The following is a 27787-nucleotide window of genomic DNA, read 5'->3' as shown; positions in this document are numbered from 1 at the left end:
CGGCCCCCTAAGAACCTGACCCTGCCAGCATTCTGACCTCACACTCCCAGCCCGCAGAGTGGGGAGAAAGCAAACGCCTATTCTGGAAGCCGCCTGGTCTACGGCTGCCTGTTATGGCAGGCTGAGCTAAGACACCATGCCTCAGTTTCCCTCCCTGTAACATGTGAGCTGGAGTGGGTGTGTCCTGGCCTCGGAGGTCACCCGTGCAGAGGTGTTGTATGATACTCACAGGGCTGTGTGTGTTTGGTTACAAGGCTGGGTCACACCGAGAGCAGCCAGTGCCTGGCCTGGCCTTGTGGCTATCTGGGACCCTGGGCCACCAGGCTGACCTCCTGGGGTGGAGGGAAGAGGTCCTTGCCCCTCACTGGGGTGGTACGGGTCCTCTGACCTCTGTCTGAGGGTTTTTGACTATGGTTGCAGCCTGGCGATGCCCCGCATCCTGGGCGTGGGGGCACACACAGCTTCTCCAATTTGGGCCAGCGCAGCCTGGGTTACATGAAGTGACTGAAAATCCGGAACATTATGTGAAGTCTCCAGGTGTCTGGATGATGACTGGCTCGCGCGAAGATGGATGAGTGCCTAACAGGGCCCTCTGAGATCCCTGCCGAAGAACCAAGGTCCCTTCACGAGGAATGGGTGGGCAGACGGCTGGGGGATGGACCACAGGGAAACGGGCCGGCAGTCCTCACATGTGCGGAGGTCACGGGGGTTGGGGAAGGCCCGGGGGCTGGGTCGGCTGAAGAAGGATGCCCTGGGCATCCTCTGAGCTGAGATCCACTGGTTGCCTCTTTCCCAACTCTGACCTGGGGAGAACCCCCTGAGGTGAAGGAGACACAGAAGCAGCCCCAGGGCGGGCAGCGCCTCCCAAAGGATGCAGAGGACTCTCATGCCGAGCGTGCAGCCTTCGTGAACATGAGGTCCTCCCACACGGCCTGCGTGGTTCTCACCCGAGGTGCAGGGCCAGGAACGCGTTTTGGAGCTCAGATGTTTCTGGAGTTTGGAATACTCTATTTGCATTATGCAAACAGGTTGAGCCGTTCCTTCTGCTTTTATTTTTTCAAGCACTGCCTCTCGGCCAGGTGTGTTGGTTCATGCCTGTGATCCCAGCACTTTGGGAGGCTGAGACGGATCACCAGAGGTCAGGAGTTCGAGACCAGCCTGGCCAACATGGTGAAACCCTGTCTCTACTAAAAATACAAAAAATTGGCCAACATGGTGAAACCCTGTCTCTACTAAAGATACAAAAAATTAGCCGGGTATGGTGGCGGGTGCCCATAATCCCAGTTACTTGGGAGGCTGAGGCAGAAGAATCGCTTGAACCTGGGTGGTGGAGGCTGCAGTGAGCTGGGATCACGCCACTGCATTCCAGCCTGGGTGACAGAGTGAGACCCTCAAAAAAAAAAAAAAAAAAAAAAGTGAAATTCCAAGTGTGCACTTGAGCAGCCCATCTGTGCTCACTATCTCGGGTTTCGGAGCATTTCCGACTTCGCATGTCGGGTCAGGGCAGCTCCAGGTGCACATGCGTATGGAAAGGTGGGGCTCCCAGGCCCTGCCCCAGGGACCCAGCACAGCCACCCTGCCGTCAGAGGGAGGTGGGCTGCAGCATGGGGGGCAAGTTCAGAGCAGCCCCCCTCTGCCTATGGTTCCCCTCTTCACCGGAGACAGGGCGGGCAGAGGAGGCTGTCAGGAAGTGTTTGGGCTCTAAAGCCACAGCCCCACAGCCAGCCCCGCCAATGCCAGCGCCCGGCCCGCAGACAAGACCCACAGCCGCTGTGCTCTGGGGCATGACTCCGATGTGGGGCCCATGGGGCGGGCTTCTCCCCGCAGCCTGCTGGGCAACAAGTGTGATGAGGAAACACGGGTCAGTGCAGGACAGAGCTGGTGTCCCCATCAGACGGGAGGAACGTCGTTTCTCAGGACTGGTCTGACAGGCAGGGACTCTTCCTGACCCAGAGAACGGGCCACAAACAGACAGGACAGAGGATGCGGCCTGGTCCATGAGGCCTGGCCTGGAGCCTGCCTGCCCAGCCCTGGCAGCCTTGTCCTGGGACGGGCGCCATCCTGGGATGGGCCAAGGGGGCTGTGGCCTTGCACCCTGAGCAGCCCCAGCCGCTCCCTATGCTGGGCCTGGGGGAACTTTGTGCTGTGTAGGAGTAATCCCCCGCCATCCAGTGGCCATCCTCACTCAGGCGGCACCCAGGCCCTCCCCAGACCAGCGCGGATGCTGGTGAGCCCGAGCTCAGGCCCTCAATCCGTGGCCTGGCTGAGGGGTGTCTGCGCCACAGAGACTGGAGCACCCTGCAGTGGCAGGAGGGAGGACTGGGCCCCGCAGAGCAGCATAGGCTGCAGCCTCTGAACAGCCAGAGAAAGTGGGGGCAGAGTGGGTAGACCATGAGGCTGGGAGCAAAGGGAGCAAGTGACACAGCGGCCAGAGCTGGAATAAGCCCCTTCTTGCCCCACCTCTTGGATGCACCCAGGTCGACAGGCTAGTGCTGCCAGGCAGTGTCCCAAGTGGCTCCTCGGGCACCTCCCACACTGGAATCCACCCCACCCGATGCGCTGCATTCACACCTCCTGAGACCGACCCAGCCCAGCCCTGCTTGCAGCATGCCAGCTCACCCCATGCTGGGCCTCAACTCTCCCATCCGTGAGAGGGGATGGGAAGGGCTGCTGAATCAGGCGACAGACCACAGACCTCCTGGGAAGGCCCCACCCCAAGTGCAGGTACATGGGCCTCTAGTCAGGGCCAAGCTCCTTGAGGCCTGAGGGCACCCCCCACATGGCCCCGGAGCCCCCAGGCGAGCTGCTACAAAGCTGGGAGAGGTCGTGTTGGTCTGGAACTCGTCACAAGAGAGACGTGCCACAGCACCGCGCGGGGGGGGCTGTCTGTGGGGAGGGTTGCCCACTCGGGACCTAGGGATGGAGGCCATGTGGGCGGTGGGAGCATCGGGCAGCAGTGTGGGTGGGGTTGGCAGCGCCGGCGTGGAGACAGGCGGCCCCCCAGCCAGGGATGCCCCCTCCAGGGCCGGGGGAGGCTGGCGGCAGTGAGGCCTGACCCGGCACCATCAGTCATGCAGTCATTCACTAGTGGACAGCTCAGTCCAGCCACCGGAGTCTGCCCAGTCCGGGTGGACAGTGCCCTCTGCTGTCCCATCCATGCTGGGGTGGCCTGTCCTCCCGCGCCGGCACCTCCCCCAGGGACTCCTGCGTGGTCCTCGTCCTCTGTGGCCAGGCTCTCCCCCCGAGTGTCCTCACAGGCCCGGCTACATGTCACAGCGCCAGGGCCTGGGCCGCTGTCCACAGCAGGGCGCCTGGTGGCAGTGGCAGCAGCATCAGCAGCAGCATCAGCGTGGCGGCGGGCGCCAGCGGGCCCAGGGCCCCGGGGAGGGAGGGGGCCCGGGAGGTGCACGAGCAGACTTCGTAGCCGTCCTCCGAGCGGCTCTGGTGGTGCTGTCCCGGAGGGGCGCGGTCCCCCTCCGCCCCGTCCACGCCCGCGGCCTCAGAGCCGTCGGCCTGCGAGTCTCCACACACCAGCCAGTCCCGGGCCGTGGACTGCGGGTACCCGGGCGCCGCCTCCAGCTCGCCATCCAGCACTTTCCAGTACTCCTGGCCCCGGAAGAAGTAGGAGGCACCTGAGAAGCAGAGGGAGGGCTGAGCTCAGGGAGGGCGGGGCAGGGCTCGCGCCAGACTCAGCCGGCTGGGGGCGGGGCTCGTCGCTGGGGGCGGGGCCTCGCGGTAGACTCAGCCGGCTGGGGGCGGGGCTCGTAGCTGGGGGCGGGGACTCGCGGTAGACTCAGCCGGCTGGGGGCGGGGCTCGTAGCTGGGGGCGGGGCCTCGCGGTAGACTCAGCCGGCTGGGGGCGGGACTAGGAACTGGGGGCGGGGCCTGGCGCTAGACTCAGCCGGCTGGGGGGCGGGGCCTCGCGGTAGACTCAGCCGGCCGGGGGCGGGGCTCGCGCTAGACTGCAGTGGGGGTCGGGCCAGACACTGGGGGGAGTCGCGCTAGACGGCGGGGGTGCTCAGACAGAATCTGAGACGGTCAGCGTGTGCTCAGCTGCGCTCCAGGCTCGGCCACAGGCCTGGGAAGCTCGGGAGGAGCCTGCGGGGGCCGGGATGGACCCGGAGACGCTGAGCCTTTCCCTCCCTGGGTATTTACGGAGGGCCACTCTCTGCAGGGCTGTTCTAGGTGACGTGACACAGCGTTGAAAACAACAGGCCGCAGCCGCCCCCGGAGCTGACCCTGCGGGGACGTTTCTTCTACACTGTTGGACACGTCAAGGAGCACGGGTGACGCCCAGGAGGGCGTCGGGCAGGGCCGGAGCCGGCGAGGGACGGGCTGCGTGGGCATCTCCGGAGAGTGTGCCCAGAGGAGAGCGTGGCGAGCGCCAAGGCCCTGGGGCAGGGGCGAGGCTGGGGAGCGGCAGGGGCGAGGGCGAGCAAGCCAGCTCCGGGCCGGGCCTTCGGGGAGTGACTCGGGGACCCCTGCAAGGTCTGCAGCTCCGGCGAGGGGCTGGGACCCTCAGAGCCCACACCGAGCGGGGCCGGCCTCCTGGCAGGAACCCCCCGGCGGCCCTGTCGTGATCCCCGGTGGGGAAACAGAGTCTGCACGCCCCGCCCGCGGTCGGTGCTCACCGTCAGACCAGCGCATGGCGTCGTCCAGCGTGCTGGGGACGCCCCTCCACAGGGGGCTCTGGGCGGGGTAGCCGGGGTCCATGCGCCTGGTGTGGTCATCGTAGCGCCAGTACAGCTGGTCCTTAAAGAAATAAGTCCTGTCATTGTAGGCCCAGGAGAAGGCGGCGTCGATGCCGCCAGGCGGGAGGCTGAAGTCGGAGACCGGCCGCGGGTATCCTTCCTCTACGTTATTGTCCCTGAACAGCCAGTACCTGTCTCCTGGGGGCGAGAGAAACAGCTGTGGGCTGGGGCTCCAGCCTTTCCTTCTCCCCTGCGCCGGCCGCCCTTGCCCAGGTCCCTTGCCTGGGCCTGCAGGGACGGTGGCCGCAATGCAGTCCCCTTGCATCGCAGCGGCCACGCGGATACTGAGTGAGCACCTGCCAGGCCTGGCCCCGGCCGTCCCATCCAGCCGGCAGCCCGCGACTCAGGCTACACTGCAGCCCACAACACGCCATTCTACCATTTTTTTTTTGAGAAGGGTCTCACTCTGTCACCAGGCTGGAGTGCAGTGGTGCGATCTTGGCTCACTGCAACCTCCACCCTTGGGTTCAAGTGATCCTCATGCCTCAGCCTCCAGAGTACCTGGGGTTACCTGCGTGTGCCACCAAGCCTGGCTAATTTTTGTATTTTCAGTAGAGAAGGGGTTTCTTCATGTTGGCAGCTGGTGCAGAACTCCTGACCTCAGGAGATCATCCTGCCTCGGCCTCCCAAGTGCTGCGATTTACAGGCGTGAGCAACCACGCCCTTTGCCCAGGCTGGGATCAAACAAACAATCCTCCTGTCTCAGCCTCCCAAGTGCTGGGGTCACAGGGGAGAGCCACCACACCTGGCCAACCACTCTTTCTGCACAAAGGACTAGAACATCTTGGTGCAAAGAGGAGAAAGGGCCTCCCTCAAGGCCTAACTGTGTGACTTTCTCTTTACAGTCTAATTCTGTAACCCAGGCTGGAGTGCAATGGTGTGATCTTGGCTCACTGCAACCTCTGCCTCCTGGGTTCACACGATTCTCCTGCCTCTGCCTCCTAAGCAGCTGGGACTACAGGTGCCCACCACCACACCCAGCTAATTTTTGTATTTTCAATAGAGACGGGGGTTAACCATATTGGCCAGGATGGTCTTGAACTTCTGACCTCAGGTGATCTGCCCACCTTGGCCTCCCAAAGTGCTGCCATTACAGACGTGAGCCACCATACCTGGCAACTGTGAGACTCTTAACACCTTTGAAAGAGTTCGCACAGGCCGGGCGCAGTGGTTCACGCCTGTAATCCCCGCACTTTGGGAGGCCGAGGCGGGTGGATCACGACTTCAAGAGATCGAGACCATCCTGCTCAACAAGGTGAAACCCTGTCTCTACTAAAAACACAAAAATTAGCTGGGCATGGTGGCACGCACCTGTAGTCCCAGCTACTCGGGAGGCTGAGGCAGAATTGCTTGAACCCAGGAGGCAGAGGTTGTGGTGAGCCGAGATCGTGCCATTGCACTCCAGTCTGGGTGACAAGAGCAAAACTAAAAAAAAAAAAAAAAAAAAAAAAAGAAAGAGTTCACACAGCAGCAAAACATTTAAAGCTCCTTTGCTGGATATGTGCTTTGAATACACATTTCTCCTGAGCAATGCAGATGGCAATGAGCACCTGAAGATGACCAACATCAGAGAAATGACAAGGGGCCACCTCCTCCTCCCCCTCCAAGAACATGGAGAGTCACAAGTGTGGGGGCCGTGTGGTCCGGGCCCTTCCGGGGGTTGTGAGACTGTGCAGCCATTGTGGGAAACAGAATGTAGGCTCCCCAAACATCAAAAATAGAATGACCACATGATCCCACATTCCCCCTTCTGGGGACAAATCCAGAAGAACGCAAAGCAGGGCCTCGGAGAGACCTTTGCACACTCACGCTTGCAGCATGTCCTTCACAGGAGCCCAGAGGAGAAGAAACCCAAGTGGACAGAGAACGAAATGAGTCCGTCCGTGCCACGGAATGTCGCTCGGAGTTGGCCAGGAAGGATACCTGCCACCTGCCACGGTGTGCGTGAGCCCTGAGGCCCTTCCTCTGAGCAACACGAGCCAGGCACAGAGGGCAGGGCCTGTCTGTCCCACTGACATGGGATCCGTAGAGCATTCAGAGCAATGGGGACAGCAAGTGGAGCGGGTACCTAGGAGCTGCGGGGGGGCGGGGTGGGGGCATCTGTGTTTCATGGGCAACATCTCCGTTGGGAAGATGGAAATCCGGAGGTGGATACTGGTGACAGCCGCGCAGCTACGTGAACATGGCTCATACCAAATGGTTAAAATGCGTTTACCAAAGCCACAATTTAAAATTATCAAAAAACCAGGGCCGGGAGTGTTGGCTCACACCTGTAATCCCAGCACTTTGGGAGGTCAAGACGGGTAGATCACCTGAGGTCAGGGGTTCAAGACCAGCCTGAATAACATGGTGAAACCCTGTCTCTACCAAAAATACAAAGAAATTAGCCAGGCACGGTGGTGAGCGCCTGTGGTCTCAGCTGCTCAGGATCCTAAGGCAGGAGAACCTGGGCTTGAACCTGGGAGATCGAGGCTGCAGTGAGCCAAGATCAGGCCACCGTGCTCCTGCCTGGGTGACAGAGTGAGACTTTGTCTCAAAAAAGTAAAGTAAAATAAAATAAAAAAATATAAAATGAGCAAAAAACGTCCTTTGCTGGAGACTGGAAAGGGCTGTGATGTCTGCAAGGAAGGAGGGATTGAGATGAGGGGATGAATGACACCTGGGAAACAGGACGGGGCACTAGTAAGGAAGCCAGGCGGGGGCAGGGGACTCAGGGGCGGGACGGGCGATGGCAAGAGACCCACATGTTCTCAAGTCTCTCCTGGCAAGTGACCGACCCCTCACATCCAGAAATGGGGCTTTATGGTAGAGAAACCTGCAGACACACCTCATGCAGGTGACCACAGCAAACATCACCAGACAGGGTGGCTCAAGACTCAGAACACGGCCCCTCAGTGACATTCCTGCTGGATATGCAGAACCAGAACCTGATCCAGAGGACATGCCAGGCAGACCCACCGGGGGAAGCGGCCTGAACACGCCGGGCGGACCCACCGGGGGAAGCGGCGTGAACACACCAGGCAGACCCACCGGGGGAAGCGGCCTGAACACACCAGGCAGACCCACCGGGGGAAGCGGCCTGAACACGCCGGGCGGACCCACCGGGGGAAGCGGCGTGAACACGCCGGGCGGACCCACCGGGGGAAGCAGCCTGAACACGCCGGGCAGACCCTCTTCGGGAATTGGCCTGAACACATCCAACGAGTGCAAGGCAGGGAGGCTGCTGAAGGGGCGACTGTGTGTGCTGGGTCCCTGCTCTGGGAGGCACTATGGGCCACACTGGGACCTTTGGTGAGGTTGCACGGGGGAGACTAGGAGCAATGGGGCATAAGGTTTACAAGTCATTCTCTTTTTTTCTTTTCTAGCGCAAGTACTGTCTTTGGGGATTTTTTTTTTTTTTTTGAGACAAGGTCTTGCTCTGTCGCCCAGGCTGGAGTGCAGTGCATGATCATGGCTCAGTGCAGCCTCCACCTCCTGGCTTAGGTGGTCCTCCTGCCTCTGTCCCTTCGGGAGGGATCAGACCTTCGGGAGCAGTCCCCTGAGGGCTCCCAAGTGACCGTGGTGACTGAGTCAAATGCCGAGGGCTGGGTGGGCGATGGAGCGACAGGAAGCAGTTCCCTGGCAGACACGAAGAACACCCTTTACCTCTTCGAGGAAACAGGGTCCCGCCCGTGCCTGTGGGACTGGCTGCCACGCTGGACTGAACGATGCCCCCAACTCACGTCCACCCAGAATCTCAGGACGTGACCTTACTCAGAAAGGGTCTTTGCAGATGTGTCAGTTAAGATGAATTAAGATGGGATGAGGCAGGCTGGGCACGGTGGCTCTTGCCTGTAATCCCAGCACTTTGGGAGGCCAAGGTGGGTGGGTTACCTGAGGTCAGGAGTTCGAGACCAGCCTGGCCAACATGGCAAAACCCTGTCTCCACTAAATATACGACAATTAGACAGGAGCCGTGACAGGTGCCTATAATCCCAGCTGCTCGGGAGGCTGAGGCAGGAGATCGTAATCCAGGAGGTGGAGGGTCCAGTGAGCCACGATCATGCCACTGCAATCCAGCCTGGGTGACAGAGTGAGACTGTCTCAAAAAAAAAAAAAAAAGGGGTGGGGAGGATTAGGGGACCTGAATCAAGGCCCGGCTTCCTTATAAGAGACGACATCAAGCCGGAGGAGGTGACGGCTCGGTGAAGACAGAGGCGGTGGCAGCAGGGACGTGGCTGAGGGAGACACCAAACGCGGGCGAGGCCTAGGAGGGGCTCCAGAGGGGGCCCACCGTGCCCACGCTGTGAGGGAAATGGCGTGTTTCAGCCCAGCGTGGGGGCCTCTGTCCTGCCGTCCCGCTGCCCCTGCAGCCCTGCAGCCCCCGCTCCCGTCTCCCTTTCCTGCCCTTCATGGAGCCTTGGAGGCACGAGGAATGCTTCCCACAGCACCGCCACGAGGTCATTCCTGGAAAGGTGGGCACAGGGGCGCCCTGGGGAGAGGAGCCCGGCTGCAGCAGCCACGGCCCCTGACGCTCCTGCCCCAGCCTCCTCCAGGCCCGGGCGCTTTGCTACAGGCCCGTCTGTGATGCGCTCAGCAGGACTGCTCCTGCCTCGGGCGGCAGCTCCCCGGGCCTGAACACCGTTCCTAGTTTCCGCTTGCACGGCATCCCCCCAAAGAGACCGCTCCCATTGCCCTTCCTTTCTGACCACCCTGAACGGCACCAGAAATCACGCCCTCCAGACTTGGGGGAGGACTGTGTGCCTGATGAGGGCGAGGGCGAGGGCAGGGCTTCCCCCGTTTGCCCTCCAGGTGCCTGCAGCGGCTGCCGCAGGACGGGGCACACAGGCACCTGCTGAGCGCACAAGCAAACAGGCTCGGTGCTGGCCCAGCCTCTGGGTAGACGTGGGGCTTCCACACAGCGGGATGCAGGCTGGACCCCCTCAGTGAGGTCGGTGGAGGCCCGGGAGGCCCGGAGCGCGAGGGGGAGGCCCGCCCACCTTTGAAGAAGACGATTTTGTGGTCGCTGGTGCGCTCATACACGGCGTCCACGCTGTCCAGCTGCAGCGGCAGGCCCCGCCAGAAACGGTGTATCTGTGCCGGCTGCAAGGACACCAGGTGCCGGTCCCGCGTCAGCCGCCAGAAATACTTGCCTGGGGACAGAGAAGACAGAGGGGAGGGTTGGGCTGCAGAGGGGGTCTGCGCCGGAATGGGCCACACCCTCTGCCCACGGCCACAGGGAACCCTGGGGTACCTTTGAAGAAGAATGCTTCACCCCGGATCTGGGCCACCGCGTCGAAGTGCGTGCTGCACCTGTGGGGCACGTCCTTCCTGGGCCTGCGGGGTGGTGTGGGGGGGGAGAGAAGCCGGTGGGCTCGGAGGCAGGGCATCCTTCAGGGGAGCCCCTAACCTGAGCAGCATGGGACAGGCATGCTTAGGGGGAGCCCCTATCCCTGCCTGGGGGTCTCGTCCTGAAGAGACAGGCAAATTAAAACAGGGGTGCCTGTCTACTGTTTCACGGCGGGGCACGGCGCAAGATCTACACTCTGAGAACACAGTGCCGGGGGCTGGAGGGAAAGCAGGGCTCGGGGTGGAGACTGGTGTAGTAACCAGGGGCCAGCTGGTGCCAAACACCCCCACCACGAGACCCCGAGCCCAGCGCAGAACTCCGTCTTCCATGCCACAGGACCCTGAGCCCATCCCCAGAACTCTGTCCTACAGAAAGCGTGTTCACAGTGACATCACTGTGACGGCTAAAGATCAGGGGCAAGGCGCACATCCACCAAGAGATGACAAGGAGAGCGGCTCCCTCACAGCTTGACCGACAGTTACACGTATGGTCCCGTGACATCTGAGGCTGGGTGACAAGGTCACAGCTGCCACTGGCCTCTGGCAGTACCAGCTCTCAGGACAACTTCCCTGAGAATTCAGCTGCCATGTGTGGGTCATGCCTTGTGGAGTGGCCCCGATGGCCGTCCAGTTAGGCCCAACCCTGGCACCGGACGTGAGCCCAGACAGTGAATGCCCCGGCCACAGGGCACAGCCGGACACTCGCAGGCCTGGCCTGACTTCCTGACGCTGGGAATCAGAAACTTGAGGAAACACTCATCAGGCTGGGCTTCCTGTCACGTGGCAACAGCTGACAGGGACGAGGAGAGAGGAACCCGAGCTTGATGTGATTCCTGTGGGGGGTCCCTGGCTGGGGAGGCCAGTATTAGAAGGGGTTTCAAAAAAGACAAAACGTCCCTGAGCTCAACCGGCCACACAGCTGCGGGCGTCCCAGGGATCGGAGCCACGGTTTGGGGCAGATGTTGGCTGGGACGGGGCGCGGACAGGCCGACCACCGTGGGTGGCGACTGTGGGCCCAGGGCTTACGGGATGCTGGGCCGGTCATCTGGGGGCTCCGGCAGCAGGGGAGGCTCCTCGGTCTGCGCCGTGGGAGACACAGACTCCCTCACACCTGTGGGAGACAAGGAGAGGGACGGCCTCAAACCCCAGGTACATGCCTACTCCCGCATCCCAGTGGCCCCCCTGAATCCCAGGCACGAAACGGAGGCCACTCAGAGGACAGGCTCTCAACTTGCACTCTGGGGACACAGCTGTAACCGGCGAGACTGCCGCCCCAGAGCTGACTTCGAGGTGGGAGTCGGATCCCTCGCTGAGTTAAGTACTCAGTGTGTGAGCACTGGCCCCCAATTCCACCCCAGTGTGCATCCTAGAGAGCCGGAGACAGGCTCTAATTCCACCCCAGTCTACACCCTAGAGAGCCGGAGACAGGCTCTAATTCCACCCCAGTCTACACCCTAGAGAGCAGGAGACCGGCTGCAATTCTACCCCAGTCTACACCCCAGAGAGCCCGAGACAGGCTGCAACCCCACCCCGGGTACACCCTAGAGAGCAGGAGACAGGCTGCAATTCCACTCCAGTCTACACCCCAGAGAGCAGGAGACAGGCTGCAATTCCACCCCAGTCTACACCCTAGAGAGCAGGAGACGGGCTGCAATTCCACCCCAGTCTACACCCCAGAGAGCAGGAGACAGGCTGCAATTCCACCCCAGTCTACACCCCAGAGAGCAGGAGACAGGCTGCAATTCCACCCCAGTCTACACCCCAGAGAGCAGGAGACAGGCTGCAATTCCACCCCAGTCTACACCCTAGAGAGCAGGAGACGGGCTGCAATTCTACCCCAGTCTACACCCCAGAGAGCAGGAGACAGGCTGCAATTCCACCCCAGTCTACACCCCAGAGAGCAGGAGACAGGCTGCAATTCCACGCCAGTGTACACCCCAGAGAGCCGGAGACGGGCTGCAATTCCACCCCAGTCTACACCCCAGAGAGCAGGAGACAGGCTGCAATTCCACGCCAGTGTACACCCCAGAGAGCCGGAGACGGGCTGCAATTCCACCCCAGTCTACACCCCAGAGAGCAGGAGACAGGCTGCAATTCCACCCCAGTCTACACCCCAGAGAGCAGGAGACAGGCTGCAATTCCACCCCAGTCTACACCCTAGAGAGCAGGAGACGGGCTGCAATTCTACCCCAGTCTACACCCCAGAGAGCAGGAGACAGGCTGCAATTCCACCCCAGTCTACACCCCAGAGAGCAGGAGACAGGCTGCAATTCCACGCCAGTGTACACCCCAGAGAGCCGGAGACGGGCTGCAATTCCACCCCAGTCTACACCCCAGAGAGCAGGAGACAGGCTGCAATTCCACCCCAGTCTACACCCCAGAGAGCAGGAGACAGGCTGCAATTCCACCCCAGTCTACACCCTAGAGAGCAGGAGACGGGCTGCAATTCTACCCCAGTCTACACCCCAGAGAGCAGGAGACAGGCTGCAATTCCACCCCAGTCTACACCCCAGAGAGCAGGAGACAGGCTGCAATTCCACGCCAGTGTACACCCCAGAGAGCCGGAGACGGGCTGCAATTCCACCCCGGGTACACCCTAGAGAGCAGGAGACAGGCTGCAATTCCACTCCAGTCTACACCCCAGAGAGCAGGAGACAGGCTGCAATTCCACTCCAGTCTACACCCCAGAGAGCCCGAGACAGGCTGCAACCCCACCCTGGGTACACCCTAGAGAGCAGGAGACAGGCTGCAATTCCACTCCAGTCTACAGCCTAGAGAGCAGGAGACGGGCTGCAATTCCACCCCAGTCTACACCCTAGAGAGCAGGAGACGGGCTGCAATTCCACCCCAGTCTACACCCTAGAGAGCAGGAGACGGGCTGCAATTCCACCCCAGTCTACACCCCAGAGAGCAGGAGATGGGCTGCAATTCCACCCCAGTCTACACCCTAGAGAGCAGGAGACGAGCTGCAATTCCACCCCAGTCTACACCCTAGAGAGCAGGAGACGGGCTGCAATTCCACCCCAGTCTACGCCCTGGAGAGCAGGAGACGGGCTGCAATTCCACCCCAGTCTACGCCCTAGAGAGCCGGAGACGGGCTGCAACCCCACCCCGGGTACACCCTAGAGAGCAGGAGACGGGCTGCAATTCCACCCCAGTCTATACCCTAGAGAGCCGGAGACGGGCTGCAACCCCACCCCGGGTACACCCTAGAGAGCAGGAGACGGGCTGCAATTCCACCCCAGTCTACACCCTAGAGAGCAGGAGACGGGCTGCAATTCCACCCCAGTCTACACCCTAGAGAGCAGGAGACGGGCTGCAATTCCACCCCAGTCTATACCCTAGAGAGCCGGAGACAGGCTGCAACCCCACCCCGGGTACACCCTAGAGAGCAGGAGACAGGCATTCCCCCAGGAACTGGTACCCCAGCCTTCACAACACCGTTCACCACAACCGACAGGGCGGTAACCCAGTGCCTGCCGTAGGCTGCACGATGACAAAACTGTTCAGCCATGAGAAGGAATCCACGTGGCATCCATGCCACCAGGGGGTGAAGCTGGAGCACGCCATGCTCAGAGGAAGCAGATGGGCCGGGCATGGGGCTCACGCCTGTAATCCCAGCATTTTCCGAGGCCAGGGCAGGATTGCTTGAGCCTAGGAGTTTGAGAGCCAACTGGGCAGAATGGTGAGACTCCATTTCTACAAGAACTTTAAAATGCAGCCAGGCGTGCAGTGTGCTAGTGCACACCTGTCGTCCCAAGTGCTCGGGAGCCTGATTCAGGAGAATCACTTGAGCCCAGGAATTTGAGACAAGCGCCACATAGTGAGACCCCATATCTAAAATCAATCAATCAATAAATAAAAGGGCTGGGCATGGTGGCTAACGCCTGTAATTCCAGCACTTTGGGAGGCCAAGGCAGGCAGATCACAGGGTCAGGAGTTTGAGACCAGTCTGGCCAATGCAGTGAAACCCTGTCTTTACTAAAAATACAAAAAAAATTAGTGGGTGTAGTGGTGCATGCCTGTAGTCCCAGCTACTCGGGAGGCGGAGGCAGGAGAATTGTGTGAACCCGGGAGGCAGAGGTTGCAGTGAGCTGAGACGCACTCTAGCCTGGGCAACAGAGCAAGACTCCGTCTCAAAAAAAAAGAATGCAGACACAAAGGGTTGCATGGCTGCATCAGAGGCCGATCTAGGGAGACACAGTTGGTCAACAGTGGGGTTGCCAGGGGCCAGGGTGGGGCCTGGGCTGGGTGTCGGGTCCCCTTTGGTAGTAGTGGGTGATTAGAAAGTTCTAGAACCAGGGCCGGGTGCAGTGGCTCACGCCTGTAATCCCAGCACTTTGGGAGGCCGAGGCGGGTGGATCACCTGAGGTTCAGAGTTCGAGACCAGCCTGAGCAATATGGTGAAACCCCTGTCTAGAAGCAGACAGAGATGGCATCTGCACAACCTATGAGTGTCTTAAACGCATGGAATGTACACCTTGAAATGGTGAATTCCTTTCTTTCTTTTTTATTTTTTTTGAGACAGTGTTGCTCTGTCACCCAGGCTGGAGTACAGTGGTGTGATCTGGGCTCACTGCAACCTCCGCCTCCCGGGTTCAAGCCATTCTCCTGTCTCAGCCTCCTGAGTAGCTGGGACTACAGGCGTGTGCACTACACCTGGCTAATTCTTGTATTTTAAGTAGAGACGCGGTTTCGCCACATTGGCCAGGCTGGTCTCGAACTCCTGACCTCAAAGGATCTGCCTGCCTCAGCCTCTCAAAGTGCTGGGATTACAGGCGTGAGCACCGTGCCCGGCCACAACGGTGAACTGCATGGGATGTGAATTTTTCTACAGTGGACACTACGCATGGACGTCAGAGCGTGTGAAGGATGACACTGAGGTCAGGAGGGGTCTGGGCCGTGGGGCAGCACTCCTACAGGGTGTGGTGGGCGGTGTGGGGGGCAGCTGGGGCTGGGTATAAGTGAGGTGACCATGTCGGCCTCTGATGCACGTGTGCCGTCTCCCTGGGGCACCGGCTCCAGGATGGGCTCCGCCTCACTTACTGATGTGAACCCAGCAGAAGGGTCCCTGGGGCCGGACTCTGCTATTCTTGGGTTTCCTGGCCAATCTAGGGACCTCTGGGTGCCTCCGTTTTCTCATCTGCAAAAAGGGGGACGTAGTCCCTACCTTACATGGCCACAAAGATCAGATTTGTTTTTTCACTGCTTAAGGTTTTCTAAAGATGAGATGATTTAAGACCCAAAATGTGATTTGCACAGGCCTGGGACACCATCCACGCTGCCTGTCCTGACTGTCAGTGTCTGGGGCACAGAGGTGGAATTCCAACCCAGGGGCTCTGGGGACATCAGGGATGGTCTCTGTGGACAGGCCAGAGGGTCCCAGCCGGCACAGCACCGTATACAGAGGGAACAGCAGGGAGAACAAACCCTCCCGGAGGGCTCTGCTCGGGGGGGCCTGGCATTTCTGACCCCGCTGGTTTCAGGGAGACACTCACCGTACAGCTGCCAGACTCGCACCCTGTCCTCGTAGGGGAGCCTGTAGTGCAGCGGGTCACCCACCGGGCCCTGGTAGTACGGCCGCATGATGGAGCGTGTGGCAGCCACGTGGCCCAACCCAATGGCGTGGCCAAACTCGTGGACAGCCACCGCAAACAGGTCCATCCCGTGAGCATCTGGGGACACAGGGAACCACGTGAATGCCAGACTCCATGTCAGGAGGGGCACTATCCCTGTGGGGACCAGCAGGCCTCTGCCATGCTATGGGGTGGGGTGGGCCCAGGCTGGGGTGCCCATGGCGGATGCCTTGGTGTCTGCAATGCCAGACGGATTCTGCAGGGTTACTTGGAATTAACATGATTGCCCCGGGGGCTCTGTGACACCTGCTGGGTTTCTCAGGCTTGGTGTCTTTGTGTCACTCAGAGGGGCCGACAGCCTATTCTGCACAAGGCCACACAGATAACCCATGTGCCTGGGCCTGGGTTACATGGGGCCCGGTGTCAGACAGACAGCCTGAGACCCGATGCTGTGGGCACTGACACGCACCCCACCCAGGCCCCATGGGATGGGCCTGGCTCCCAGGACAGCCTGGTCCCCCGAGGCCACAGTCCGGCCTCTGCAGAGCCGTGACTTCTGCAGACAATGGTACTTAGCGGGAGCAACTCTGAGCCATGGACACAGAGGCCTCACAGGCCTCCTCCCGCGCCCTCCCTCGGGGGCTGAGGATGTGGTGAGGACAGGCTCGGCTCCGCGGCGGCATCCCTGCCCAACAGGCCAGCGCCTAGCGAGGTCAGCCGGGCGAGCGTAGACACTGCGAAGTCGGCCTGTGGGGTTGGACACGGGGGTGCCACGGTCGCTCCTGGGCATCACGGGTTGCCAGGGCCCCTGACTCCACCCCGGGGGCTGCCCCAGACGCACCCGAGGAGCGGAACGTCCAGGCTTCATCGTCGTCAAAGTGGGTGTCCCCTGCCGTATGGTGGTCGCTGGGGAAGAAGGCGTGGGCCACGGTGCCGCCAGGGCCGTCGAAGGGGTAGCCGTCATTGTGGTCGGCCTTGGAGAAGTCGATCTGGATGTCGGCGGCGCTGCCCGCCACCTCATGGAAGTTCAGGGGTGCAATGTCGCTCCAGACCTTGAGGGCGTAGTACATGAGCGCACGCACTGTGTCGCGGCCCAGCGGCGAGTCCCGAGGGAACGTCCGGACTCTGCGGGCAGGGGTCAGCCAGAGTCCAGTCACAGGGAGCAGGCCGCATGCCCTAGGCCGAGGCTCCCCAAACACCCTCCTCAGCCCGGGGGTGCCCAGGCCCACGCGAGTGTCTCCCCATCTTCTGCCTTTCTCCCGTGCCAGGAGACATGTCCGACGCCCCAGGAAGGTCCCGGGAGTTCACCCAGGATGGATGAGGGAGGGAGGGAGGGAGGGAAAAGAGCCCAGGAGGGCTGAGACCCCAGACCACGGGCAATCGTGAGCTCCCACGCAGAGCCATCAGCCTAGGGCCCTCAGCGGTGTACCCCGCCTGCCCCAGCCCCTGCTCCCCACAGAAGGGGCTCTCTCTGGTCATCAGCTCTCAGACTAGCAGGACCCCTCTGAGCCAGTTTTGACCCCAGGGGACAGCAGAAGGGGACCAGTATAGGTGTGTGGGTCAAATTGTGCCCTGCCAAATTCATGTCCACCCTGGCCTGAGGATGTGGCCTGGTTTGGAAATAGGGTTGGCTAGGCGTGGTGGCCACACTTGTAACCCCAGCACTTTGGGAGGCCAAGATGGGCGGGCTGCTTGAGCTCAAGAGTTAAAAACCAGCCTGGCCAACATGGCAAAACCCCGTATCTATTTTATTTTTTGGGACCGAGTCTCACTCTGTCCCCAGGCTGGAGTGCCGTGGTGCGCTCGTGGCTCACTGCAGCCTCTGCCTCCCAGGTTCAAGCGATTCTCCTGCCTCAGCCTCCCGAGTAGCTGGGATTACAGGTGCACACCACCACACCCAGCTAATTTTTGTATTTTTAGTAGAGACGGGGTCTTGCCATGTTGGCCAGGCTGGTCTCAAATCCCTGACCGCAAATGATCCACCCACCTTGGCCTCCCAAAGTGCCGGGATTACAGGCATGAGCCACCAGGCCCAGCCCCGTCTCTACTAAAAATATAAAAAATTAGTTGGGCACGGTGGCTCATGCCTGTAATCCCAGCTACTTGGGAGGCTGAGGTTGCAGTGAGCCAAGACTGCCCTCCAGCCTGGGTGACAGAGACTCCATGTCAAAAAAACAAAACAATTCGCGATGTGTGGTGATGTGCATCTCTAGTCCCAGCTGCACGGGAGGCTGAGGCAGGAGGACTGCTTGAGCCCCGGAGGTCAGCGCTGCAGTGAGCTGTGATCATGCCACTGCACTCCAGCCAGGGTGACAGACCCTGCCTCAAAAACAAAAAGAAAACAGGGTCTTTGTGGGTGTCATACTGGATTGGGGGGCCCTAAATCCAAGGAGTGTCCTGATGAGACATGGGAGAGGCGCTGGCACACAGACGGGCCAGGGCGGAGGCAGAGGCTGGTGATTCCGCCAATGGCTGCCAGCAACTGCACAGCTGGACAGAGCCTGGGACAGATGTGCCGTCTGCCTCCCGAGGGCACCACCCCGCCCACTTTTTCACATGGACTCCTGGCCTCCAGAGAGAGGGGAGAGCTCCTGCTGTGTCTCAAATACCCTGGCTTGTGGGCATCTACAGAGGCACAGACTCAGGGACACGGAGACCCTGCTACTCACCCGGCCACGCACCCACCTCCACGGGGACCCCACTCCTCACCCCGGCCACGCACCCACCTCCACGGGGGCCCCGCTCCTCACCCCAGCCACGCACCCACCTTCATGGGGGCCCTGTTCCTCAACCCAGCCACGCACCCACCTCCACGGGGGCCCCACTCCTCACCCCAGCCACGCACCCATCTTCATGGGGGCCCTGTTCCTCAACCCAGCCATGCACCCACCTCCACGGGGGCCCCACTCCTCACCCCGGACACGCACCCACCTCCACGGGGGCCCCGCTCCTCACCCCAGCCACGCACCCACCTTCATGGGGGCCCTGTTCCTCAACCCAGCCACGCACCCACCTCCACGGGGGCCCCACTCCTCACCCCAGCCACGCACCCATCTTCATGGGGGCCCTGTTCCTCAACCCAGCCACGCACCCACCTCCACGGGGGCCCCACTCCTCACCCCGGACATGCACCCACCTCCACGGGGGCCCCGCTCCTCACCCCAGCCACGCACCCACCTTCATGGGGGCCCCGTTCCTCACCCCAGCCACGCACCCACCTCCACGGGGACCCCACTCCTCACCCCGGCCATGCACCCACCTCCATGGAGACCCCACCCCTCGCCCCGGGCCACACCCACCTCCATGACAGGTTCCTCTTGTTCCACTTGGGTGGGGCTGCAGTGTGGCGTCTCCTGCGAGTCTGGGTCAGGACGGGGAGGTCCGGAAGGGAGCAGCGTGGGGTTCTCATCAGGGCCAGGGTGGCCTCGTCTGCAGGGGTGTGTGGAGCTCAGGGCCCAGCCCCACCTAACCCCCAGCCTAGGATCCCGAGCACCCCCAAGGCAGAGACCCCTGACCTTGGCACCAACTCCCCAGCCACCCCCTCCTCCCACCCACTTCGGGGGACCGGCCCCAGGCCCCGAGCTACACCAGGCCGGGACCCAGTTCCATTCAAGCATGGGGTAGGGCTGTGACGGCTCAGAAGGGGCATGGCTGACTGGCACAGGCCTGACGGGGGCCCCCTGCTGCCACCCTGGAGAACTGACCCAGGACGCCGGTGGCCTGCAGGCCGCCAAACTGCTGCATGGCTGCGATGGCCCTGGACAGCTCCTCTTGCGTCTGCAGCTGTCCTGTCGTGGGGTCGGCTGGGGGCAGGTAACCGAACCTGCTTAGCCACTCCTGAGGGCAGACAGCAGGGTGAGGGGTGCAGCGAGGGCCTGGTTCTACCCAACAAGAAGCCTGCCATGGGCCACCACTACTCGGGACAGGCCCTTCCCAGCCTGATTACCACCCAGCCCCCGATCTGCCCACAAGGCACCTCTTGCCTCTTCCCCAGGCAGCTGCAGGAAAAGTGTCTTAAAACTTGTGCCTTACATGATGTGAGCTTGTGCAGTGCACGACCTGTACAACCACTCACGGCAACCCTGCGCCACCCCATGCCTCTGAGGCTGCAAAATACCAGGGAGCATTAAAAAGGCTCTTAAACGTGGCCAGTGTCAAATGCAGGCTCTCAGCTGACGTGTGACAGGGCAGTCTGGGCCGCAAGGTCTGAAACCCCAGCCAAGAAAGGCAGTGGCGCAGACACCAGTTTGAGGAATTGGGCTGTGGCTGCTCTTTCACGGGGAGATAAGAGCCCAGGCTTGCCGGGCGCCGTGGCTCAGGCCTGAGATCCCAGCACTTTTGGAAGCCAAGATGGGAGGATCGCTTGAGCCCAGGAGCTGGAGGCTGTGACTGCAACAGTGAGACCACCTGGCAAACAAAAGCCAGGTTCTAGCCAGGCTGCAAAAGCAGGTGAGCCCCACTCAGCCACCTCCCTGCCGTGTGCCCAAGGCAAGGCAGTCCACCCCTTGGGCCGCTTCCTGAGTCCTTGGCAGGCTGGTGATGAGGGTGCGTGCCTCACACCAGCACCAGCTCTGCTCTGAAGGGCGCACTGGGGTGGGGGGAGGCTACCCACATCTGAGCCGAGTGGGAGCAGGAATGGGGGCAGCCCTTTAACCTGGGCACAGACCAAGCCCTGGCCCCGAGCCCCAGTCATCTCTGCTACCCTGGAGGGGCCCCAGGGACAGGAGGCCCTGGATGACATCTGTGGGGACCTCGGGTCGGGGGGCCTGGGTGCCACCTGTAGGGGCTGCCTCCACCCTCAGCTTCAGTTTCTTCAACTGCAGTGAGGCTCCCACTCTGCCTTGTGGACACCTGCCAGCCCGGGAACCACAGCAGGGGTGAGGTGCGCCCGGGAAAGGTACCAGCCAGGGGAGACATGCTGGGGTCCCTGCCCAGCCTGCAGACCTGTCTTTTTTTTTCTCTAGTGGGCATTTAAAAAATGCCTGCGATTCATTTATGCCGCCTGCTGGGCCCCCGGGGTCTGGTCTGCAGCTCCTGCCCGAGCTTCTCCGTGAGCTGGTGATGGCGCGGTCCTGGCCAACCCTCCTGCCCACCGGAGGGCAGTGTTCAGAGGAATGAGGTGCCATTGTCCTGGAGGTTCCGGGGACATCGGCCACAGGCCATGTTGGCCAGGAGGGGCCGCACAAGACACCTCATGGGATCTGCACACCCCGAGATTCCCCGTCCAGGAGCCAGAGTCCTTCCCGGGGCCCTCCCTCTGTGCCTTTATCCCCTCCCCAAACCCTGCTGACCCAGCCCCAGCCCCCTCAGCCCTGAGGGGAAGCCAAGAGTGTGTGTGTGGAACCAGGGGAGCCTGGAGACCCCTAGGGTCTGGGGGCCCCTCCAAGACTAGAGGCAGGACAGACGTCAAAGTGGACGTTCATGACTGGGGTGGGCAGCTCCTCGGGCACGGCTCTGGGGAGGTAGCCTCCGCTCACATGCGGTGGGGTAACTGCTGTGCACCTGGGTGCTGGCCTCCCACTTTTGTCCTGATCTCCAGGCCGTGGGGATCTTTGGCCCCAGGTGTCCAGCCCCACACTGCCACGTACCCGAAGGGCTTACTGAGGGTGTCCCCAGGCCAGTCACTGCTCTAGGTGCTGGAGCAACGCCCATCGGCACATTCCGCATTAAATACGTGCACTTTTTAGTTCTTTGTTAAGATCCCAGCTCAACAGGGCCACTATGCCTCATGGTTACAAGCCTGTCACCTCCTCCAGGAAGCCCTCTGGAATTTCCTCACACCATTTATGATACTGGATGATGACCCCCTACCCCTTACCAGGGAAGGGCCCATACAGGCAGGTGCCTTTCCTACCCAGGCCAGCTGCTGCCTGGGTTGGGCCAGCAGGCACTGAGACCCCTTGGGAGGACCCCGCACCCCCAGCCTTCCTATCTGTAAGCTGGGGTCATGGCTGGTGGCAGGCTGGGGCACCCCTCCCTCTGGTCCCTGGGGAGCTAGGCAGCCTGGCCACGGGGCCACATGGATTTTGGGAAAGTGGTGCCAGGCCTGGCATGCAGCTCTCCCAGTGGCTGTGGAATGCTCCCGACGTTTGGAAGCAGTGGTTTAGTGGCAGGTGTGAGCGGCCAGCCTGCTTCAACTCGAAGAACCAGGGTTCCAACACCGGCCTGGGGCAGGCAGCCCCGCCCATGGTGAACATGCAGTCACCTGTGGCCTAAGGGGCACTGGATTTTGAGCGTAGAATGGCGTCACATCTTGGGGCAGGTCTGTGGGGCAGGGCTGTCGGGGGCTTTCACCCCACGTGAGCCCCATCTCAGGCTCAGCATTCTGGCAGGGGCTGTCTCGGGGGGTAGAGTGGGAGCCACTTCCTAGTTGACAGGGGTACCTGACTGACCAGCCTTGCGGGTTTGAGGGCTACTAGCCTTCGGGTGGACACAGGTAGAAGCAGCCACCTGCTCCAGGGGGTCTCCCGAGCCTACAGGGTGCCCTTGCCCAGCGCCACACCGTCCTGTGCTCCCAGCTTCCGGGAAGCCGAGCCTTCGGGAAAGAGGGCAGCAAGCCGCTCACCAGGCAGCTCAGGTCCATCTGGGAGGGGCGGCCAATTCTTGGCCAGGGCTTGGCAATGTCAACTCAGGCTAAATAAGGGTGGTGGCAGCAAGGTGGGCGCATGGTCCTGGGGCAAAAAAGCCCCCACAGCCAGCACCTTGGGGCAAATTCGGTGTCCTCTTCCCGCCCTGCCTCCCCTCCCCGGGCCTCTATCCTGACCTACTCCTGCCCACAGCAGGTGGGGGGATGTCTGCCATAGGATGGCCCCTGAGGTGGGGGCCCAGACCCTCTCCCCCTTCCCATCCCTGCCTCCAGAGTACCTACACCCACCCGCTGCCTGATTCTCACTCTGCTGTCACCACGGAGACTGCTGTCTCCAGGGCAACAGAGGCTGCATCAGGCGGATGCTGCAGCAGCGGCAGGGTGAACCTTCCAGAAGGCCACTGGGGAGGGGGAGGGATTGCCGGGAGGAGGCGGGAGAGGGGCTGCTGGGAGCTCCAGGGAGCCACAACCCAAGGTAGCCACCCCCTGGCTGATGATAGTTTCCGGAGCCGCCTAGGAGAGGCGGCCGCTCTCCTGCTCCTCCCATGGGCTGGGCCATTATTACCAAAGATGGGGACACAGAGGCCAGAGGCGGAGCCCTGCCCCATGGGGGGGGCACAGGCAGGAAGCAGGCACCTGTAGCCCCTGGCTCTGCTGCAGATGCGGGCAGCCGCCCGGCTCACTCTGGATTCACCGTTCACAGTCCTGCCTGCCTGGCACAATGCGTGCCTGTTTCTAGCCTTGAGGGGTGCAATGCACACAGCACAGAATTCCCTCGGACGGTTTTTAGGGAGTTTACGGCATGCAGACCCGCCCCTGGCTCTGGGTTGCACTGGTTGTGTCGGCCTCTCCCGCCCAGGGCACCCTGGCTGGCGGGGGCATCTGCGGGGTGGCACCTGGGCCTGGCCCCCACACTCATCTGTGACCCGACCTGCACGAGGTGGGAGGGGGGCAGGGGAGAGTAGATGTCATCAGCCACATCTTACAGATGAGAAAACAGGCTGAGAGCATGTGGATAACCTGCCCGTGGGCACACAGCACACGGTCAGTCACGGACCCATGGTCTAACTGTGTCTGGCCCACCAGCCATGCACGGGGGTCCCCCTGCATTGGCCGCCTCTGGCTGCTGACCCTTGGCTGGAGTGATCCCCTGGCCCCAGCCAGGGACACTGCCAGATTCCCTCTAAGTCTGTCCATCTGTCTGAGCAACTGGGGAGAGGCTAAGACCACAGGACCCCATCCCACTGCCCACGGGGGAGGACGGGATTGTGGGGAGGATAAATAGCAAATATGTGAACACATGTTTGTGACATGAGTCTCAGGTGGCCGTTACGTCCTGAACAGGACTACTTGATAAGTGTTCTCCATCCCAACAGCCAACAATTATCCAGCACTACCCATCCACGCCCATGCCGTCCACGCCCGCGCCATCCACGCCCGCACCGTCCACGCCCGCGCCATCCACGCCCGCACCGTCCACGCCCGCGCCCCCACCATCCATGCCCCTGTCCACTCCCACGCCATCCACGCCCCCATGCCAATCTCATCCACACCCCTGCCATTCCTGCCATGTCCCTGAGGCACGGTGAAGCCGGGTGGTCCCTGCTGGAGGGTACCTGGCACGAAGCCGGTGCTCACAGACAACCGTGGGTTAACCTTGTGAAGTGGGTGCTCTTATTACTCCCAGTTTACAGATGAGAACACTGAGGCACAGGGAGTTATCCTCGGCTACCGAGCCATTGACCACTGTATTATGCAGGGGTGAGGGACGGGCTGGAGGGCTGATGAAATGGGTGCTCAGGGAACATCCTGGGGGACATGGGCTGTGACCAGCAAGGCGAGAAGGAGCTGTCCAGGTGATATGCGAGGCGGTTCCGGGGTCAGGGGGAGGAGAAAGAGGTGGGCCAGGGTGCCCGGGGCCCCTGGGCCAGCATGAGGAGGGGACTTGCCTAGTACTGCACCACAGGGGAAGCCAGGCTCCACATCCTTCCCAGACCACCCCGTCCTGTCCCTGCTGTGAGCCAGACGGTGGCCAGCAGGGCCCTGAACCCCAGAGGCAGGTGCCCAGGAGGCCCCCAGTTCCTACATGACACAGGTGCCGCCCTGCATGCGCCTGACAGGTTCCCCGAGTCCAGAGCCAGGGCAAGTGTCTCACCGGAGCTGCTGCCAACAGAAGGCAAATGCACGCATGCGCAAAGTGCCCCGAAATCCCAGGACACATCGGAGAACCACCCTGGTCCTCTCCAGCCTTCCCCCTTCCTGCCCCTGAACCATCGGAAGCACCCCCGCCGACTGTGCGGCAGCCTGTCCTCCCTGGCCCCACTGTACAGACAGGGAGACTGAGGCCCGGTACGTGGGTCGCAGAGCCCACGTCCGAAGGAAGCAACATCTCCTGCGCCATGAAGATGGGTGTCAGAAGGGGACCGAGCAGCAAGGACACGCAGATGCCTATCACGGCAAAATCAGGCCGTGGTCTCACACTCCTGCCTGTCTTGGTTTTGGCTGGGGGTGCTCGGCTGAAGCTCTGGGAGCATCTGCAGGGTGAGAGGGGACACCCTGACCCCAGCCAGGGTGATGAGGTCCTGAGGGCCAGGGACCCAGAGGCCAACCGGCAGAGACCAGGACGTGGAGGGCGGCTGCCACCAGGCACCATCTGGCCCAGCCTCCCACAACCTCAGCAATACCACCCCCCACTCCCCGCCCCACCTCACGCAGAAGATCAAGGGAGCTGCCACTCGGCCGGGGGCGCAGTGGTGACGGCCGCAGGCGGTGCTGCCGAGAGGAGATGAAGCAGAGACTTTAGAACAGTTTGTCAAACCTGCTACCACACAGCTGCCACCCGGGACCGATCCCGAGATGCTCTGGGCAAGTGTGGGGAGTCCCAGCCAGACCCAGGCTGCAGGCCTGGAACAGACGGCGGCTCCTGAGCGGGCGGAGCGGAGATGGCGAGGCCCACGGGCAGCCCGGCGCCACCGTGCAGAAATAAGGCACCGAGAGTCGCGTCCCGCTCGGGAAGGAGCCAGGGGCGGGAGGGGTGCGGACGCGGGCGGAGACCCCGGGCTGCGCGCTGTGTGTCCTACTCACAACACAAGACAAAAATCTCAGGCCCGCAAGGACTCGCAGCCCCGCCGAGGACGGGGGCACAGGGCGCTCTTTTGTCCTCTCCGCGCGTCCCAGCAGCCTGAATCCCGGCCTTGTTCACGTGCTAACGGGGGGGGGGGGGGGGGGGGGACGCTCCGGGGCGGGCCCTCCCCTCCTGCCCGGGCTCGAGCCCCGCTGCGTGCAGCTCGGTCTGCAGGTCCCTCGGACAAAGGCGCCCTTCTCCTTCCTGGCGCCCAGGCCTGCCGGGAGCGCCTCCGGAGAGGGGGCGGCGAGGGCTGTGAAGGAGTCCCCCCTCCCCCCCAGATCCCGGCCTCCCTGTCCCTCCCCGCCGGGAAGCCGCCCGCCTTGGGCCTGAGCTCGCCCGCGCTTCCCCCGAGGGCCAGCAGAGGCCGCCCCGCACCGCCAGTGTGAGCAGGAGGCTCGGGCAGGACGGAGGCGCCACACTGGCCGGCTGGACCCCGAGGGGGCTCCACGCAGGGGGCTGCCCGCAGCGTCCTCCCTCTCCGGCTGGACACCTGGGCCCCACTCACTACCCCCAGCCAGGCCGAGGAGCCACGTCCTCCACTCGGTGCTGCCACAGGGCACAAGGCGGGTGATCCCTGGGTGCCAGGAGAGACCAAGGCGCAGGTACCAGCCGGGAGGAGGGTGCCCGACCCACTCTCTGGGCAGGCGGGCAGGTGGGCCACACTGGGCCTGATGAGCAGACATGGCTTGGCAGGGGGTCCCTCCTCAGCGTGTGGGCCCCACCTGGAATCCTCCCCTGCCATTGCCCTGGCCCCTTCTGTAGCACCCTGGAGCCTGGGTTCCCTTCCCTCCAGAGCTGGAGACACCAGGTCCCCAGGGCGTGCTCCTCAGTGTGGGATCCCGGAAACTCCAGCTACAAAGGAGGTGGAGGACACCCCAATTTCACAGGCTGCCTGGCTGGAATGAAGCCACTGGGGGGCTTGCAGGCATCTGGCCCCCGGGTAGCAGGAAGAGTGGCCAGCACCGTCCCAGATGGCTTTGGGGCCTGGGGCAGCCTGGGGCCACGTCGGCTTTCCATCCAGACCCCCTGGCCAAGCCCTGCCAACCACAGGGGCTGCAGGTGCCACCCAAGTGCCTCTTTCAAATGCCTCGACTGCCTGAAAACCACCTGCGCTGACTTGCTCAGACCCAAAGGTTTTGGAGCACCCCAAGGTCCAAGGCGCTGGGTGAGAGGCCCTGCCAGGACCCCACTGGGAGACGAGGGCCCAGCACTTGCGCGGGCGGGGAGGCCTCGGCCCAGAGTACAGTGAGGGCAGTGGTGGGGCAGGAGCCTCAGAAGGAATCACCGAACCCAGCCAGAGTTCACTCGACTGCCCCAGCCGGGGGGCGTTGACCCCCCCAACGTCCACTCTAAATCTTCCAGGTTCACAGGAGACGCCGGTCCCGGCTGCGGAACAGGGGAGGGGGCTGTGGGAAGAGACCGCAGCGCTGCCCCCTGGCAGGGCTCCCAAGCTGAGCTGGGGACCGAGGCTGTGTGTGGGGTGAGGAAGGCTCTCCCCAGTCCCCGGCTCAGCACGGACCAGGGCTAGAGGGCCAGCCTGGCCGACCTGCGGTGGAGGGAAGGGAGGCTGGGGCCAGGTCCGTGCTCAGTGGGGAGCTGGGGCCGGCTTCCCTGTGCCCCCAGCACGCTTAACCCAGCAAACTCAGGGCCCCAAGTTTGCTTTCGGGGTGCCCCCACTCCGCAGCCCCTGCTCCGCCACTCTCACCCGGAACGCACGCAGCGCGCAGGGCTCGGGCGGCCACGAAGCCTGCTCTCGCCCACTCCGGCTGCTCTGGGGCCGCTGCAAGCCGGGGACCCGGGCTCCGGGCGGGCGACCTCTCACAACTCCACCGGCTCCTGCGGCGGCGGCGCGCTCCGGACGCACGGAGTCGGGACGGGAGCCGGCGCCTGCCAGATCCGCGTGCGCTCGCCCGGCCGCTCAGCCCGCGCCCCTGCCTCAGTCTCCCCATCCAGGAAATGGGTCCAGGGCTCCCGGGATCCCGCGCACTGCGGGGGTCTCCCAGGCCCCCGCCGCCCGGCCCGCGGGGACCCCTGGCTCAGGCCCTGGAGCTCCGCGCCCGTCCCGGCCCCGCGCCCTCGGCCGCGCGCTCACCACTCCCAGGCTGAGGTCCTCGGCGCGCGGCGCGGGCGCGGCGGAGCCCCCTCGGGTCCCCAGCGCCAGCAGCAGCAGCAGCAGCAGCGGCGGCGGCGGCAGCGGCCGAAGCCCAGGCCCGGGGGGCGGCGGGCCGGGTCCCCAGGCAGCGCGGCGCCGCATGGCGCTCACATGGGCCCGCGGGCGGCGTGCAGGGTCCCGCGCCCTCCGCTCTCCGCGGCGCCCCCGCCGGACTGAGCCCCGCGCGGCAGCCTCCAGCGGCTGGGCGGGGACATGCAAATATATGCTAACGAGACCCTCCGCCTTAAAGGGCCCGCGCCCGCCCGG

General features: G+C 62.6%; 1 protein-coding gene across 2 annotated transcripts; it reads right to left on the bottom strand.

Annotated features, from left to right (window-relative positions):
• Positions 1 to 2807: 2807 nt before the first annotated feature.
• On the bottom strand, positions 2808 to 27695 carry MMP17 (matrix metallopeptidase 17). Of its 2 annotated transcripts, none has more exons than XM_035258224.3 (10): positions 27461 to 27695; positions 19360 to 19492; positions 18955 to 19084; positions 16497 to 16780; positions 15578 to 15754; positions 11106 to 11190; positions 9985 to 10067; positions 9731 to 9883; positions 4632 to 4889; positions 2808 to 3632 (listed from the first exon to the last, which is right to left on the bottom strand). In XM_035258224.3, exons 1-10 carry the CDS (start codon positions 27620 to 27622, stop codon positions 3271 to 3273), a joined length of 1827 nt encoding a protein of 608 aa, XP_035114115.3. In that variant the 5' UTR covers positions 27623 to 27695; the 3' UTR covers positions 2808 to 3270. The 2 variants fall into 2 exon arrangements, with proteins under 2 accessions (XP_035114115.3, XP_035114116.2); XM_035258225.3 differs by lacking the exon at positions 27461 to 27695 and adding an exon at positions 24948 to 25599.
• Positions 27696 to 27787: the final 92 nt, after the last annotated feature.

Source organism: Callithrix jacchus, chromosome 9 (assembly GCF_049354715.1).
Source record: "Callithrix jacchus isolate 240 chromosome 9, calJac240_pri, whole genome shotgun sequence".
Taxonomy (NCBI): Eukaryota; Metazoa; Chordata; class Mammalia; order Primates; family Cebidae; genus Callithrix; species Callithrix jacchus.
Note: the sequence above shows the minus strand (reverse complement) of the source record. Positions and strands in the feature narration are given on the sequence as shown.